Source organism: Grus americana, chromosome Z (assembly GCF_028858705.1).
Source record: "Grus americana isolate bGruAme1 chromosome Z, bGruAme1.mat, whole genome shotgun sequence".
NCBI lineage: Eukaryota > Metazoa > Chordata > Aves > Gruiformes > Gruidae > Grus > Grus americana.
This window is the reverse complement of record NC_072891.1, coordinates 14,596,194-14,614,452: the sequence shown is the minus strand read 5'-3', so window position 1 is coordinate 14,614,452 and position 18,259 is coordinate 14,596,194. Positions and strand designations below refer to the sequence as shown.

General features: G+C 35.2%; 1 protein-coding gene across 1 annotated transcript in view; it reads left to right on the top strand.

Moving 5' to 3' along the window:
- CPLANE1 (ciliogenesis and planar polarity effector complex subunit 1) overlaps positions 1 to 18,259 on the top strand; it is a 61,809-nt gene that overhangs the window by 23,934 nt on the left and 19,616 nt on the right. Inside the window, exons 19-34 of the mRNA XM_054809665.1 lie at positions 1,993 to 2,210; positions 2,522 to 2,686; positions 3,740 to 3,878; positions 4,287 to 4,396; positions 5,553 to 5,714; positions 5,885 to 5,993; positions 6,344 to 6,650; positions 7,092 to 8,025; positions 9,209 to 9,372; positions 10,694 to 10,830; positions 11,422 to 11,504; positions 12,686 to 12,768; positions 13,997 to 14,065; positions 15,697 to 15,889; positions 16,335 to 16,595; positions 16,786 to 17,532. Of these exons, the coding sequence (XP_054665640.1) occupies positions 1,993 to 2,210; positions 2,522 to 2,686; positions 3,740 to 3,878; positions 4,287 to 4,396; positions 5,553 to 5,714; positions 5,885 to 5,993; positions 6,344 to 6,650; positions 7,092 to 8,025; positions 9,209 to 9,372; positions 10,694 to 10,830; positions 11,422 to 11,504; positions 12,686 to 12,768; positions 13,997 to 14,065; positions 15,697 to 15,889; positions 16,335 to 16,595; positions 16,786 to 17,532 (3,881 nt within the window). The remainder of the gene's footprint in view (positions 1 to 1,992; positions 2,211 to 2,521; positions 2,687 to 3,739; positions 3,879 to 4,286; positions 4,397 to 5,552; positions 5,715 to 5,884; positions 5,994 to 6,343; positions 6,651 to 7,091; positions 8,026 to 9,208; positions 9,373 to 10,693; positions 10,831 to 11,421; positions 11,505 to 12,685; positions 12,769 to 13,996; positions 14,066 to 15,696; positions 15,890 to 16,334; positions 16,596 to 16,785; positions 17,533 to 18,259) is intronic.

Below are 18,259 nucleotides of genomic sequence, written 5' to 3'. Positions count from 1 at the left end.
CCCAGGTCCAACAGCTAGCAAGGCTGAGAATGTATTCCCAGTAGGCACAACAGCTATATGCAACTGGCTACACAGATCAACACCTACAGATATGCTCAGAACTCGCACAAACAGCACCAACAATCCCATCCTGTTTCCCTCTCTTGCTGGTCAGGACGAAGGTCTGCATATACATACTTGTATATACAATATGGATGCCTCCAGTAGCTGGGCTTAGACCCAGTAGCTGAGTCTCCCACATTGCTGGCGTCTGCGTACATGAGCCCCCAAAGCTGCAGCCCCATTCCATTTCCTGGTACAGACGCACTCCCAGATACCCTCTTGCCCCATGCACACACTGTCTACACACCCACACAGCAGTTGGCCTTGAATATACAGTCCATCCAGTAGCTAGCTGGTCTGGGATCCTCAGTCTTTCCAGGTGCCTCACCCTTAGACACACACACACCTGTACACACACTGTCTTTCTGGCAGGTGATCATGACTTGTTGGGTCCCTCCAGTATCCAAATCCCCTTGTCTTGCCCTTGGAGACATGGAGACACATAAGCGGGCCCCTCCAGTCACTGCCAGCTCCTGTGGTTTCGCTTTTGCAGCTGTGAGGTGAACACACCTCTAGTTCCCAGGGTGTTTCACTTTACTTATCAGTTAATCTGACTTGATACTTGCTAGCACTCACATAGTCACTTACATAGTCTCACTTGCTCCAGTTGCTGGCACTATGGATACATGGGCACTCCGATCCGTGGTCCCACTCCAGCTGCTGGCACTTAAAATCCTATACGCAGACACACAGAATGGAGAGTCCCTCACCCAGGAAAACAGATGTGCTAACAGGGCCCAGTGGAGGTGAGGCTGCCACAACTCCATGCCAGACCTCTAGGTTTCGTTCCTAAAGATCCCATAATAAGCCTTGTGCAATCCCAAAAAGCTCTTCCTGTGCATTGTGTAGTACAGTTTATACTTCTTGACAGTAACCCCTCTCAAGCCAAAAGGTACTGCCATTGGCTCATCTTGATGGGTTTCATACCTGGACAGTGGGGCTGATGGCTCTCCTGGTAAGGGCCTGGACAGGGTGTCCGTTTCTCTGAGTGCACAGTTTGCTGTTGTGAATCTCTGGGCTTGTGGAGATGGGCCTTTCAGGGGTTGATTTTTCTACTGTGGGTAGATGAGTCTAGGTATTATTGAGGTTCCCACCACCTGCTATTGTCTTTGTACTCTTTTGTATGTGTGTATATGAGCTTTTTATCACATGACCTAACTTAATATTTTACTGCTAAAATTCGTCCAATTAGCTAGATCAATCTGTCCTTGTTTGCATTTTACAGAAAGTTTACTGGCATGATCTCTATTCATTACTCTCTTTTTGTGTGTTTGGAAACCACATTTCAAGTTCCTGTCAGCAGGTGGATGTTAATTAATCTTTATCTAAGCCATATCCCAAACACTGTTTGGATTCTTCTTTTATACACATTTCCAAGGATTTTAGTTTGGACACACACACATATACATGCTGTATATAACAATTTGTAACTATGATAGGTAGTGGCAAGATTTGGCAGCACATAATTCTGGGAGATGAGGAAAAAAAAATGTAATAATATGTAAAAGACATCAAAAAAACCCGCGTCCCTTTCCTTGATCATCATGGGTACTGATAAAAGAGTCGTTATAGTCATTATTAATAGTATACCTAGTTTATGCCTGCTTGGTGGGAATTATTTGCCAGAATGTTACGTCAAGCAAATGCATGTCTGAAGGGTTCAATTCTCTATCTAGAAAGGCAATATCTTCCCCCTTAATGTGGCAAAAACTAAATTAATAATTGAATATTATTTTCAAATGTGAGAGATGTTATCTTGAAGCAAGTAGATGTGAGGTATACATTGTAATAAGTGAATGCAAATTCTGAGAATGTAACCTCATAATTTCAGAATGAAGGCCATGTATTGAGTCAACTAGTTTATCGGTTTGTGTGCTTAATGTTTTATAGATCCCATTGAAGAAGAAGATGCAAATGTTCTTTATAGTTCAATACAGGAACTACTGAAAGCAGCTGTTATGGTAGATGCTGATATTCTCTCAGAGACATTTCAGCTTTTGATGGATTCTGCCAAGGATTTTAGCAGAAAATTGTATGGTTTAGTTCCACATGGGCTTTATCTTCCAGCACCACCATTATACTGTCCTCAACCAGCTTCTCTCAGTGAAGTAAGTGTGCGTGTTAGAAGTTGCTTGAGTCTTTGTTTGAATGTATTTGTGAAATAATCATGGTCTTTATTCTGATTCCTTTCAACTAATTTTTTTAGTCTTTTTTTTTACATGTCTATTCATTTACTTAAGTAGCACCATAGTGATAAGAAAGTATATGTGCCTTTGTGTTTTTTCCCTGGAGGATCTGTGCTTAAAAGAAGAAGGGAAATTTTCTTAGGAGCAGAAACGACATTTAGCTCAGACTTCTTGTTGTATGTGTCCTTTCTAATTTTGGAGCTTGTTTTTATCTTGGAGTTGGCATTTTTCAGGAAGACTGCAATGACATTCTTTTAAAAATGGAGAGAGAAAGTCGTCAGAAAGTGTCAGGAGTTCTTCAGCGAATTATCTTGCTCTTCCGGGCTGCTCATTGTTCCTGCCCTGCAGCACAGTGGTATACTGCACAACTGAGGTGGGCAAGAAAAGTTATGCAAAAAGTAAGCATTTAACTTGGTTTGTTGTAACTTGATTATCAGTCGTAAATATTACTGACAAGCTTGCAGTTGCATTGCAGAAGCATTCAGTCTCATCTGGACTCAGATGTCTTTTTTATATGTTGTCTTCTAGTTTTACACTCTGTGTTCAGTTCTTTTAGGAAACCAGAACTTAAAGATAGAGGTTATCTGCTTCATAAATTGTCTCTACGTGTCTTTCCGTACCCGCTTGGTAACATACAAACTCATTTCTTTCTCCATTTGAAAGAAACAAGCTGATTTTAATTGGGAGTTATAGCTGTTAACTGGAAGTGTGTTCCATATCACTTAATTTTGACTATATAACAGACAACATGATGCTCACTTTAGGTAAAGTGGTCATCTTAGTGCACAGAGCATAGGTCTTAAATGATCTCATTCTACTCAGCATATATTGATGAAACAATTTTGTGTAAACTCAGGCTTTTCTTAGGTCATTGTTACACAGCCACATAAATAAGATTGACTTGCTACAGAAGGGAGTGTGTGTGTATGACTGTCTGCCTTCCCTCAACTCCCTGCACCAGCATTCATGCAATGATCCAGATCAGGAACCGGTCTGACTGACTAATATTTCCTTCTGCTTGCTCATAGCATGGTCACATGCTTAATGCTGGCATGGAGAGGTTGTCAGAAGTACCAGCTGAAACAAAAGGGAAAACTAGTCTACCTTGCTTGACAGCAGCCCGGACTGTGTTGGATTAAACTGTTTTCTTAATTGTGATCTTAGTTCTTCTTTACTTTGTTGCTCTTGTATTTCATGGTAATCATGAAGACCATGCCAACAAAGGCATTTTTTGTGCCATGGCTCAAACTAAACATATTCTTTCAAATGAATTTTCAGAATATTGATTTGAAGAAAATGGAAAGCAAACTTAAGGGAATTTTACTGATCTTGGCAGTATTCTGCTAATAACTGAGAGGCTGTACATTTAATAGTGATACATACAGAACTTCAATTGATTTTTTACTTCCATTTTGATTGTTTATTTATTTCTTTATTTTTGCTATCTATAGATTCGAATGAAAGGATCTCTTCCTTTGCTGAATCCATTCCCAGAGACTTTGCTTCGTTATTCCAATTTCCGCACTGTTTTCTATCAGTCTATGTCGTCTGGAGACCATCAGTTTGATGATATTACCTGTAAAATTTTAGGTCTGTATGCAATAAAATAGAATCATTCAGAGCTGGAAAAAAACCCCACAAGTGAGAATCTACAGGTGCAAAGAAACTCTTATTAGCTTGAAGTAGCATACTGCAGTGTGTGCAGAAACACGTTCCCTTTCCAGCTTTGATGTTAGCTGTCAAAACTCTTAATCTGAAAGTAGCTGTTGTGGATTGTTGTGTGTGTTACAGATCTGACAGATGTGAAAGAATATGAACACTAAGTGGGACTAAAGAGTTCTAGCTGCAGAGCACTATTGCAAATTCAAGAATGAGTAATTTTTTTCTTCAACTACTTTTAAGATAATGTTAATTCCTTTCTTTTAGCTAAAAATCTCAAGATTTTTTTATTTCTTTTATTTACATAGAATCTTGCCATATTGCATGTTTGTGTCATAGGTTGGTTCAGAGAGCTATGTGCATTGTGTTGGATGTTTCATGTTCGTGAAAGATTATCTGACAACTGTAGGCGGTACCAAACTGCAAGGGAAAATAATAACAATCGTAAGGTAATTATGTTACTAATATAGTAAAGATATATTTTAATTGCATAAAGCTATAATAATTCTAAAGATCTGCTGTATATTTTTGTGAAAACTTTTATATTCTTAATAGGACAAAATTAGCAGTAAGTATTTGGTGCTACAGAATAGTGCTGTCCATGTGAACTACATCTTTTTAATAGTATTTCAGTTGGGCTTTTGCTTGGCACTTAACCCAGGTAATTGAAGAGATACTGCCAGAAGAGCAATAGTTTCTACACTTGTCTACCTAAGTATTTACTACTTTTTCTTTTTTTCTTCTCCTCAGTAGGTTAAGATATTTTGGATGTTTCCTGACCAAATGTATATTTAATGTACCAAAACCCCCCATTTTTAGTTTTCAAAAAGAATAATGAAAAGTACTAAAATTTAATCGTGTTTTCTCTACTTACACCCTCATCAATTGATGTCAGAGGTCAAGGAAGAAAAAGAAACTAGTCGCATTATATTTGTTATATATTCTGTAACAGTACAGATACTGATTTTTGACCTGTCTAGTCTAGCAACTCAGCTGCCCTTAGCAAACATTGCTTCCTTTGTAAAACAAGTCCAAAATTTCTCTTCACCAGAAAAATCAAGCTTCAAATAAACAGGACAGCTCTGTTTCAAGTAGTAGAATATTCTGATTTTTCTGTGCTTTGTGCAACAGCAACAAGTGAGGTAGAAACCACTGACTATTTCAAAATAAGCTGATCCATCTTAGAGGCCTCTTGGCTGGATTAAATATCTTGCTCCCAAGAAAGAAGTTATGGTCACGTTAAGTCACAGTAAAATTATGTACTTGACTTGGTAATTTAATATATTTAATTGGTTACGCCTAGTTTAGTCAAATCCTTAAGTTTTACTCTAAATGACTGCAAGCAGACTCTTCAGCAGAGTGTTAATGGAATTATTTCCTAAGCTGGTTTAAAGAAAGCTCTTTTTTTGGTCCATTACAATCTTATCTGTCTCCTAGCATCATATACTTCTCTGTTAGGCAGTTAAGTTGTAGATTTTTATTTTCTGTTGGCTTTATTTTCTGTTCTGTTACAATTTGCAATGTATGAATAATTTAGCTGAAATATATTGTTCTTATCAATTAATGTTTTATAGGAAAGTGATTTTTTTTTTTTTTTTTTTTAAGGATCTGAAGAAGAATGAATATGATGCCTCCACAGTTGAGCATTGTCTGAATGCAGTGGAGTGGGCTTGTCGAATGCTTCCTTTCTGCAGGTTCATGAATGTTGAAGAATTAGTTCAAGATATAATTTTGAGTCTGCTTGGAGAATTGCCACCAGTGAAAAAGGTAAAAGTGATTAAAGCTAAAAAAAAAAAAAAAAAAAAGACAATAGAGATTATCACAAATATTTTTTCTTGTAAAAGCTACGGGTTACACCATTAGAATGCCTAAGTTCTGTTGGAAATTATAACTTACTTGTACGTTAGCTACTTGAAAAGATACTTTATTTTGTGCAGGTGGCGGAGATTTTCATAAAAGCGTTTCCCAATCCTGAAGATATAAGAGTTCCACTAAGAGATAAATATCACGGACTTCAGCAGCGACTCAGACACAGTATTGTGAAAGGTAATATGCATCCTTCTTCAGGAAATATTAAACAAACTTTCTTTTTTACCCTACTTCATTAACTTGTGACAATACCTTTTTTCATACCCCATGTAAAACAATTATTATGGTTTTCAGTTAGAAAAATTTCAGTTGAGGCAAAATCTGTATTTTCTTTCTGATATGTCTATACCAATAACAGAATGTCATGACTTCCAAATTGGTGTGTCTTCACTTTATCACAGTTTCTGTCTGTATTTCTATATGGCTATAATTTATGACAATTCAAAGTTCATTCATGTCTCATTTTGAGAGAATAATTGAAAACTGAGAAGTTTGCTTTTAAAATCTCTTGGGTTTCTTTTTGGTAGGTCCTGAGAGTGAAGAAATGATGTCTATTGTTATACAGACTACTGAAAAAGTGAGAATGAAGGTCTTGAGAGGTGTAATAAGGAGCATAGGTACTACAGAAATTAATATTTGGGAGCCAGCAGAAGAGAAAGCAGCAGATGATGAGGAACACTGTTACGACAGATTCTCATTAGGCACTAGTCTAAGCAGAAGCACGCTTACAGATCTTGGGAATCCTCAGGTATACAGTGATGCTGACACAGCAGATACACTTTCTGATGCTTTGTTTACTGAAGAAACGAGAGCTCAAACACCTTCACTCCAAAGGTATGAAAAAAATTGCAGCAGAAAACTTTAAATAAAAAAAAAATTGTCACTTACCTTTCAAGTAATCTTTTCACCAAACAGGATAATTGTCACTTTGGGTAATTGATCAAATGAAGAATTACAAATTTACCAAATCTTAAAACTGTCAATGTTACATCAATTACTATATGACTAATGTATTATTGAAGTGTAAATTATTATCAGCTATGACCACATTCATATATGATACTGCTGAGTTGCTGTCTATGTAAAAACTATGGATTTTGCATTTGATTTATTTGCCACCTTAACATTGTATTAATGTAAATTTGGGGTTATTAGTTTCCCATTTTTATCAACAGAGGAAGAAAAGGAACTAAAGTTGCGTTTACTTATTTTTTCATGTAATTCTTCTTAAAATGGATTTTGGCATTAATGGTACTTAGGTTTCTTGTCTTACAGGGATAATGAACATCAGAGACATGGAGAAATAAGTAGCAAAAATACCACACACGAGATAAAAGCTGTTAACTGGAAAACAAAACATAAGGACAAAGCAGACAGAAAAGACATGCATAAACAATGTAATTTGCCTATAGTTGGTGCCTGGGAATTTGAACGTGATGATGATGAATATGTTACTTTTTTAGAACTCTTTCTGAGTTATGTTCTTGAGAAAGACCTGATAAAGCACAGTGACCCTGGAATTCCATTTCTTACAAGCTTTTCTGGGCTTCTTCGAGAACATGAATTAAACTCTCTCTTTTTTGATGTTCATACAACACTAAAACGTCGACAAAGCAAAACTAGAAGCCAAAGTGTGTTTAGAGCAGGGTCTTGCTATACTGTCACCCTGGCATCTTGTGATCCTGAAACAGTGTCTGTCTATAATGAAAACCAAAATGTTTTTGAAAATCCAAGCATTGTACAGTCCATTGTACAGACAACAGAACCTTCTGTGCATAACCTCATGAAAGGACTTAATGAAGGATTATTTGGTTTAAAACATAAGTCAATTTATAGAGCTCAGAGTGAAAATCCAGGAGTCACTGTTGTACCAGCAAGCCAGACCTTTCCTAACCATTCTTGCTCTAGCCTGCAAACTCGGGCAACTTCAAAATACACTTACAAAACTGTTGATGTAGTTGATACTCTACCAGGAGAAGAACTAGCTATAGAATTGGTGGGTAAGTTGAGCAATATTGCAAAATTGCTTGAGTGGATGATCAGATGGTCTGATAAAAGACTGTTCTGTGGTTCTGATAAACAAGATTGCTTCGAAGAGATTCTCCCAATGATACATGTGAAAACATCAGCAGCTGCTGTCCTTACTTCTTTATGGCTGTTAGAACAGTTATACAGAGATGGATCTCAAGCAAAGAGCATAAAATTTAAGGTAAGAAAGAGGATGGGGTAAGTGTCAATGAAACGCGTGAGGTAGTTATGCCTGTAAAGAAAAATCACATTCTACCTGGTAGTTCTGTTCTAAGTAAAGCCTAGAATATTGACTTATAGCCTTTCCTTTAGGTTTTGATAGGAAAAGAGAAACATTCCAGGAATGCTGGAATTCTGTCTGTAGGAAGACTTTGATTGGAGGTTAAGGTTCTCTTTGGAAGTCCTGTTTTAAAATCTAACTCATTTATCCAGATACAACGTTATCAGAGCAAATACCTTCAAGTTTGGCCGTTGTGTCTAGTTTTACATAATCTTTGAAGAAACCTAGTATTGGAGGTAGATTATGGGAAAACAAGACAAAGAATAAAGAAATAGATTCTCTCAGGGGACGTAAATTTAGATTCACTTGTCTTTGAGGACAGTGCAGATACAGTCTGAGTGGAATATTTAAACTAGTTAAAGATTGGTGAAAAGTGAATTTTGAGTTTCTATCTAGTACTGTTACACACAGTTGAAGAATGTGTGTTAATATAAAAGAAGAGATTTACCAGAATAAGCTGATGAGTATTGCTTTATTTTATATTTAGGAACAACTGGATCCTCTTTAATTAAGCCTTCATGAAAGGCTTTGAGGGGAGCGGGTTGTGGGTGTTTTTTGAGAAGGCTTCTCTCCCAGATCAAAAGAAATTTTGTCTTGACTTTGGTTTGTATTTTTTGTTTTCTGACAAGTGACACCTGTATTTTACTTAGAACTTACTGTCAAAATTTTGTGCATACATCTAGCTGCATGATTACATACGGCTTTTTACCTCTAATACTGTTTTCACTGAGAAGTTTAGAGTTTTGTATTACACATGATGAAGGCCAAATCTTACTGTGTGTCTTTGTATGGAGTATATTTGTCATGTAGTGTCTGTGACAGTTGATGCTCAGTTAACACTGACAAATCTCTCTTACGTTTCCTTCGAATAATTCAGAGGACTGTTGCTTCACTTAATGCAAAAAGGGGCAAAACTCAGGTTCCACAGGCAGCTGTAAATCCAGAATTTCTCAGCTCTATAATAGAGAAAAGGATATGAAGTTAAGCATAAACATGCTATATGAAATCTGTGGGATTTTTTTAAAAGTATCAGGTGTCTTTTTCTTAACTCGTGAATTTTCATTTTCATTATTATTATTAATAGAGTCTGGATAATCAATATCTGAAAGAATTTGCATCTCTATCAGAAGCCCAGTCTAGGACAGAGCAAGAAAGTAGTATGAATGAAGACTCTTCCATACTGGCCAATCCTCCTCTTGATGTCCAGCATGTACAAGCCTATGATGATCTTGGTGAAACTGGTTTTGGGTAATGTTTTGGGTTTTTAATCTAAGAACTCTAGTTGGTCGTAATTCCTCAGCTAAGCAGCATGTCAGTATGAAGAGTACTGCTGTTACTACATGTTAGATACATGTTTAATTTTGAGTGCAAAGTCAAACTCATCCATGTTCCACAGGAAAGATGGAGAGGGACTGTTTATCAGGGAGTGTAGTGACAGGACAAGGGGTGATGGGTTTAAGCTGAAGGAGGGTCGATTTAGATTAGATGTTAGAAAGAAATTCTTTACTGTGAGGGTGGCGAGGTACCGCAACAGGTTGCCCAGAGAGGTTGCGGATGCCCCCTCCCTGGAGGTGTTCAAGGCCAGGTCGGATTGGGGGATTGGGCTTTGGGCAACCTGGTCTAGTGGAGGGTGTCCCTGCCCATGGCAGGGGGGTTGGAACTAGATGATCTTTAAGGTCCCTTCCAACCCAAACCTTTCTATGATTCTGTGATTCTATGTTGTTTACAGCTGCATGAAGCAGATTAAATATTCTCCATCAGCAGATGTATCTCTAAAAAAACCAATGTAACTGTTGCAGATGAAGTGAATTGTACGTGGTTGTTTATAAACTTAGTCATGTGGAAATGGAATCTAGATTTCTGATACAATTGATATCATGGTTTTCTCAAAGAATTCAGATAGCTTCCACTCTCTTTAGTGTAATCTTCTTTCTGTTGAGATGAAGGTTCACAATGATAGTTTATTTTTCCCTGGATCTGCAATCTAGCTGTGTTCATATGTGTGCATATCAGAAAAATAGATGGAAATATTTTAAATATTTTATTTGTTAATATCTTACATGGTTCTGAAGACAGAGATTCCTTAACCTGAAGTCCTTTGTGACATTTCATCTTCTGCTGCACTAAAGAAACAAAAGATCTTTTGTATTAGTATTTTAAGACATTATTGTGTGTCTTCTGTGACAATTTTTTTGTTTTTTTTTTAATAAAGGCAGTTTTTGTGAGGGAGATAAATGTAATCTTAACCAGGTGATTTTGAAGTCATGGTGCAATTTATGTCTTTCATTTTTGGTAGATCATATGTGTTGGTTGCATTTTTCTGGAAACAGCCCGTCTGAAAGACGGTACCATTAATGTCACTAAATTATCACAGCTATACCAAAAAATAATATTTGTCTTGGTTTAAGTGACATTCAGAAAGAAAATTTATATGAACATTGATTATATCACAGCAGTTTTTCTTTTACAGTTATGCTCTAGCATGCAATCTGAGAGGAACTGCATAGTTAAACTAAGTCAGATACTCATATATTTGTTGTTAATTACCTTTTGTAATTCAAATTACCAGAATGTCTGCAAACTCAAAATATTTTAATAAGAAGGAAATTAATCATGGGAATTATTCTGTATCTCATATGGCTGAAGATCTTAATGAAGTGGAACCATTTGTTCAGGAGGAGCTAGATGCAACATCAGAAAGAGAAGGTTTGTTTTTATGGTACAGCTTTTTACAATGGTCTGATGTACAAAACAGTAGGAGTTTTGCCTGATTAGGATTAAATGTCCCTCTGTTTAATCAAAAAATGGAAATAAGTTTTCATCATTATATTGAAATTATTACTATTGTAGTGTTATTTATATTATTGTATTATCATTTATATTATAACAATGTTATATGGTTGCTTTCTCAAGACTTTCTGATCAGTTTTTCACTTATGTAACTTTTTTGTTACAGAGACAGGACGATGTAAAATAACATATTTCATTCTGTCATTTACCTTCATTCCAAAAATATTCATGCAACTGTGTAAAATATAATTTGAAAATTGTAAAAGCTGAGTTTGCATAGGTTAAGTTTATCATACTCCTACCATGAAAATAAGCTGCTTTTTTTTTTCCTTTGGGTGCATGCATCATCAGTCATGATAACACAGATTTTTAATGTGCTGAGAGATCTCTCAACCCCTTTCTCCTCACTAGGAAAAAAGTGGACTAATGTGGCCAGTTAACAGAAATCACATAAGTGCTCTATGTCATGTAGTTTTCTGATTTAGAGGAATTGTGTTTATTTTGTAGAGTTCTTTGAGGAGCCATATGAAACTCCAAAAAGCTCCAATAGCTCTGTCAAGATCAAACCTGTGGAACATCAAAGAGGAAAGGCAAGTTACCATCTTGAATAGAAGCATCAAATTATTGTGAATACTCTCTTCAAAATATCCTGAATTCCTCAATATACTTAAGAAATTGAGTGCTTTAAGCATTTAGGATTGGTAATTTTTTTCCCCTGCATAAATCAATAATAAAAGTCACAAGTAATTAAACAGTAGTAAAGTGAGATCTGCTATGAGCTCTTTTGAAAACTGATTCATTGTTTGTAAAACTAAATGTGTGTATGCCTAGGTATTTAATTAGATATATAAATGACATTAAAACTACATAATGTATTGTACTACATATAAATATATAAGATTATGTACACACACATATATACAAAAGCATGTAAAGTTAAAAAAAAAAAACCAAACCAAAAAAAACCCCAACAGATGGTCTTGTGGTTAATAGACCAGATTTTAATGTACATTTTCTGATACTAGAAAGCTTTATTAACAACTTATTTTCTTTAAAAATGTGTGCTGTCTCCTGAAGTTGTCACAGGGTGATTAAGCAAAGACTCTACCACTTCTTTGCATGCTTGCTTGTTTTTAAATTATATGTATATAAGATGTTTATTTTGCTCCTGTCTGAAAACTCAATCTGGATCTGTAAATGAGCCTTGTTTTTTCATGCATCTTCTTTGGTCATACATCTCCTTTTTTTTGAAATTGACTAAGGGCTGTTATGCTGAAATGTGAATTGCAATGCCATTGGTTTACTTACCTGTAGTACTTTAGATTCAGTGCTGTTAATGGGATTAGAAACAATAAATGTATTGTGGTCTTCAATTCTACAGTTCTTTTTACTATAGTGAATCTGTGGCATGTGTAAAATCCTGCATTTGTTTCAATTTCTTAGTTTGTAGATAGTTTGTGTATAATAGGGTTGTTTCTACATTTTTCATCTTTACCTAGGTGGTGCAAGATTAGATTTCAAGGGTACTATATGGATATGAATTTCAAAATAATGACTTAAAAAGAAAGATGCTCAGGTGAATCGTTAGGATATCTCCTTATTTGTGATCTGTAGCTGTCCTCTGATAAGTATGTAACTTTGCTTATTTTTCAGTCAGATTTTTTCAAGTGCCTGATTAATCAGAAGTATGTTTGCCAATAAAATAATACTTTATTGAAGCAGAAGGGAGATACAAAATTTACGAGTTCAGATGCATCTTTTTATATTCCAGCAGGTCTCCAATTCAGATGTAGATAGTCCTCAGGAAGATCAAAAGGTAGAAAAAACAAAGGAAGGAAAGGCTGAACAGAATGTGTGAGAGACTTTTTTTGTTCTTTTAATTTCTCTTTTAACTTTGCTTAAAAATCTACAGTAGTTTTCTTAATTATGGTATCCAGTGAAGTCTCAGTGGGTTCTTGCTCTTGTTTTTAGCATCTTCAGGCTAAGTACAGGTGGAGAGCTGTTATTCTAGGAAGTTTTAACAGTTAATTTAGTTAATTTAAAGAGAAGTTGGTGTCTAGGAAGCAGAAGGCGAGATAAAAATGGATACGGGCAATAAGTTTGTTAGCTCCTGAAAGAGGGAGGGAGGTATTTTACACAATTTAAGAATTTTACTTCATTATGATATTTTTTAAATTTTTATGTGTTAAAATATCTGTACATTTATAATATAATGTATATAAAATTATAGAAACAGTCCATAAACCTGATTGTCACATCATCTGTTTGAATAGATTAATGCTTAGTTTGATTTCTCTGAAGTTTTTCAAGGGCAGAAGCTCCACCTTCTGTAAACACAGGGCTCATTATGTTTGCCATGAGGAATCTTGGGGTTTTTGAGATTTTTTCATTTGTTTTAATGACAGAAAGATATCAACCTATTTTTATTATTTTAATTAGCTTTCTTCTTGAATCCACCAAATTTGTAGTAGTGAAAACTTTTCCTCTGCTATACAGTGCCTGAATGTCTTTAATATTTACAAAAACTTACTGTGATGGCATATAAATAAATATTCCTCTGTGTATATAATGTTTGTGAAAAACTTTTAAAGAGCTTAATTTTAGAAAGATTTAGAATACTATTTTAGACTTATGTTTCTTTCAAAACAAAAATAACTGCACATAAGATGCCCCTCAGGATTTCTTGTGATATTGGCTTTTCTTTTTTAGGAATGCAGATTGTAATGATATTAACAGTATTGCTTAAACTGGATTTTCTTTTCTTTTGTCAACTCAGATCAACTCTTTTTTGCATGCTGTTTGTGTTGAATAGCCAGAACCTTTTCAGTGTTTTTGTTTGAGTCAGTTTCTGATTGCTAGGGAGACAGCATGAATGTCAATATTTGCCTACTCAAATTGCAGTGTAATGCAGTAATTGAAGCAATGCAGATCAATATAGCTCTGATCAGGTAGCTTTCAGGTATTATGTCTCGTACTTATTAAAATACTTTTTCAGGAGGTTATAAAATATGAAAAACATTAAAATAAACAGCATAACAGATTATTATCATATTTACAATACTCATTTTTCCTTTATTTATAGCATGACTGAGGTTGTTACTAGCACCATTTCTCACTCATTCTCTTTAGAACAAAATGCAGAAGTTCCCAGGTAAGATAAACCTGTAATGTTTTATATAATAAAAAATGGACTATCCTTATTAAATTTTGGGTCTGAAGTAACATGATGTGTAGATTTGACTACAAAATATTTGCAGGTATAGTATATTGTACCTGCAAACTGTGGTACTAAGTAACCTTTTCTGAAACCTTTTTGTAGTGTAATCCTCAAGGATCATATACTCTTGCGTGTTGTCCAGAATATCACCTGACTCAAACATGTTAATTCAGATCTACCAGATTTGAAGAGAAGTGTTACTTTTGCTTTCTGGTTCAGGACAGAATCATTATAATTATATATTACTATAGAAGATATATTGTTACATAAAACACCTAAACAATAACATTACAAACATATTCATATTTAAATAAAATTATTAAAATCTGTATGTCCTACAGCAACTACTAGATATACATTAATGTATACATAATATTTCTATAAACAAGGAGAATGTTGGAATTGGAAAAAGGGGTCAAGAGTCAATCTCAGGCTTTCACTTCTAGAACAGTCCCCTGAGTTTTTTCAGTTTAGCAGAAGATCTGAACTATGCATCCCTTTGGATTCCATTTTCATGTGTCTCTTAATCTCATTTCCTTCTTGAGTTTTTCATGACAGCTTTTTTAAAAAAAAAAACTTTTCGCAAACTTAGGGTTTCAGGCCATGCTTACACATTGTAATTGTCTTCCAAAAGATTTTCTATGCTCCTTCACACCTATTACATATCCAAAACCTTTTCAGTATTGCTCATTAGCCATTGCTTTATGCTTCTGTTTCTTAAGATAGTTGGAGGCCATCGTGTTCAGTTGTGAAAAATCAAAAGTTTGCCTGTACCTGTAGCAATGTCAACATTTTTGTTCAATAGAGAAATCTCTTTTTGGATCAGTTTCTGTTGATGTAGGTAAAGTTCTTCAGTTTCTTTGTAACTTAATGTAAATCCTAACCCTATCTTCTTGAAGGGCTTCATCTACTTAATAGTCTTTACCTACTAAAAGACCTAATTACCTCTGTGAGAAAATTCAATATAGAATCATAGGATAGTTTTGGTTAGAAAAGACCTTTAAGATCATGAAGTCCAACCGTTAACCTAGTAATGCCAGTTCCAACCACTTATAAATACCAATATATTCTGGTACATGTTATTTTAATTTTAATTGTTTTCTGATCTGAAATTCTGTTGCTTTTTAATTCCAAATATATGAAGGCACATTTAATTATTTAAGTGGAAGTGAATCTGCCATCTCTCTTATTTCAGCTAATAATGTCCTTCTCCATTTTCCATCAGCTGTTTTTTATGACCAACCATGCCCTCTTTCTGTCAAATCATTGTTTCCTGCCTGTATCTCTGGTGAAGATAACATTTCAGACACCTTTGTGACTAAAAAATCAGAACATCTTTACTACTGTTTTTCATTCAGTATATTAGGAAGCATTAGGAAAAAGATGTCATACATACTTTCCAATGAAGATTGTGCAATGTTAATTATGAAATTGTTCCTACAAATTAATTATGCTTTAGAAAAGTGAAGATATCTTTAAAATGTTCTGTATTGATTTAAGACCACTTCATACAGGTGTTCTGAACTATGAATGTTTTTCATAGTTTTGTTCTTTTACTTCTTAAGTAATATAGAGATTTCTCTAAGTGATGGTCAGCCTTCTTGGACTGTTAGGTCAGCTATGTCAAGTGTTGCCTCCAGTACTTCCATTTGTGCAAAGAAGCGAGAAGTAAAGAAAGAAGTCCCTACAGAAGAGAAGCTAAACACATCGGAAACAGTCAGGCAGATGCTCCAAGATGAAATGTTTAAGTTAGTTCAGGTGAGAGCATCTCATTATTGAAAATAATGTTCACAGTACAAACTTTGTTATTTAAAACAATGGAGATAATTACTATTTTACAGGTATTCTGTGTGTGGTTGGTTTTGAAAGAGACTTCCAGCTCCATGTCATGTACTAAGATTTAATTTTTGTTAGTACATTGAGACAATTTTATGTTGACCATTTACTCAAACTTCACAAAAAAGTGAAGGAATTGGTCTTGCTTTTAGCATAAGCTGTCCATGGCAGGTGTTTAATGTATCTTAAAAGATAGTCCAGTACAATAAACATCATACAAATGAATCATTAATGAAACTTTGGGATGTTGTTTATTTTGTCACCTATATTAACAGGATAATGAACAGTTATAACATAGCTTAGACACAGAATTTTTGCTAAGATTCTTGTTAAAGTTGTTTACAATGTTAACTTTGTATGTATCCAGCTACAGCAAATCAACTTCATGAGTTTAATGCAAATAGTGCAGTCATCCTTTGCCAACCTGCCAAATGTGCAACAAATTTTGCAACAGCAACAATCTGTTCACCCGGAAGGGAGCCAGCCTGCAGACACTGCTGAAGGCAATGGCTCTTTGAAAACACATCTGCCCACTCAGGAAGATAAAGGAAAAACTGGTCAAAAGAACTCTGATTTTCAACCAAGGAATAGTTTAAGAGATGAAAGCAACAATGGCCACATGAAAGAGGTATATCAAAGTGTTGTTTATGAAGACTGTTCTGTATATCTGATATGTTATCTGTCCTGGTAAATTAGGAAATGTTTTTGTAGTGATTGCTGAGGATAAAAAAGATTTATACCATTTTTGTGCATATGTAGTGCATGGTTGCTATTTCCAGGTATTTGTAAAAGCTGTTTTATTTGCTTTTCTGATTTAGAATCATCTGGATGTGAATGTTTCTTTAAACCTATTGGAAAGCCACAGCAGAGAAACAGGATTTATGCCACCGTCTCAAGTTTTGCATTCCTCAGCACCTACTAAACCATTTCATCTCCTAGCTCCTTCCTCAGACATCCAGAAGACACCGAAGCTTATCCCTATAGAAAAAAACCTGAATTACTCAAATGGATTTCCTTTGCTTAAGCTTGAATCAGGTTATCATTTCAAACCAGCATTTTTACATCCAATGGGAATGTCGTCAGCTTTTGCTAGACCACCCCTGGTACCACGAGTAGCTTGGAGTTCATCAGATTCTGTATGGAACCATCAGTCATCATACACAGCAAGAAAGACTAAGTCAAAAGATTTGAACTTGAGTAGGTATGACCCTGAAATCCCAAGGCAAATGCATGATGAAGAGAAAAGATGGGCAGAAACAGTGCGTAAGGGACCTTCCAAACACCTGAGTCTACATCAGTATGAAGGACAGCAAGAAATTTCACCTCAGCAGAAGTTCTCTGGAAATGTGAATATGGACAAAGCACTGATCACTCAGAACCTGACTGGTATTCCACTGTTGCAGTTGCAACTTGACCCAGTACATGGGCTTCCATCCGTTGTAAGGCAGCCAATCACTACTACTTTAATACCTGTTAAACCTGCAACAAAGGAGGCTGACTCTAGAGAAACACTACAGCACACAGGAATATCGCTACTCCATGCTAATTTACCTCAAAAAAAGAAGGTACTAGATTTTAATAATATATTTTTCGAAGTTGTACGGGGATTTCAGTTTCATGGTTTCTTATTCATCAAAAATAAGTTAATGTTCCCAGACTATGGAATTTGGAAGTGTTCAGCACAGCTACCAGAAGGGGATCTGGAACTGAAGTACGTTCTTATTAGCATGTCAATATGAGGCAGGCTGCAAGCTTGGAAATGTTTTTACAACATTAGATTGATTCCACATTCCATTGTTCATCAACATTCAGCCCATTTGTAATGAATGTAAGAAATTTACTATCTAAAATAGTGGATAATATTTATATGGTAAAAAATAGTTCTGTTTTTCCAGAAATTTAAATAGAATTTTTTACAGAAATACAAAGAATGTAATAAATATTTTGTCAGGGCAGAAATGGAATGCTGAAAGGCTTGGTAAGAAAACCTTATCTTCTGGATATTGAGAACTTGATATTTTGAAAAATGTTGTTCTGATAGACTTGTATGCTTGCATGTTCCAGTTGAAAAGAATGGAACTGTTTTTCCTTGAAAGGTGCTTCTTGAGACCTTGTCTACGTTGCATGGTTCCTAGCTTCATCTTCAACTACTTACATTAGAAATACAAATATTAGTGAAATACATTCTGTGGAGAAAATTAATATCTTTTAGTTTACTTTCACAAAATAGTTTACACATGTAAACATTAGCTGAGATTCTAATCTGATGCTGTTAATACTACATTTTCACTT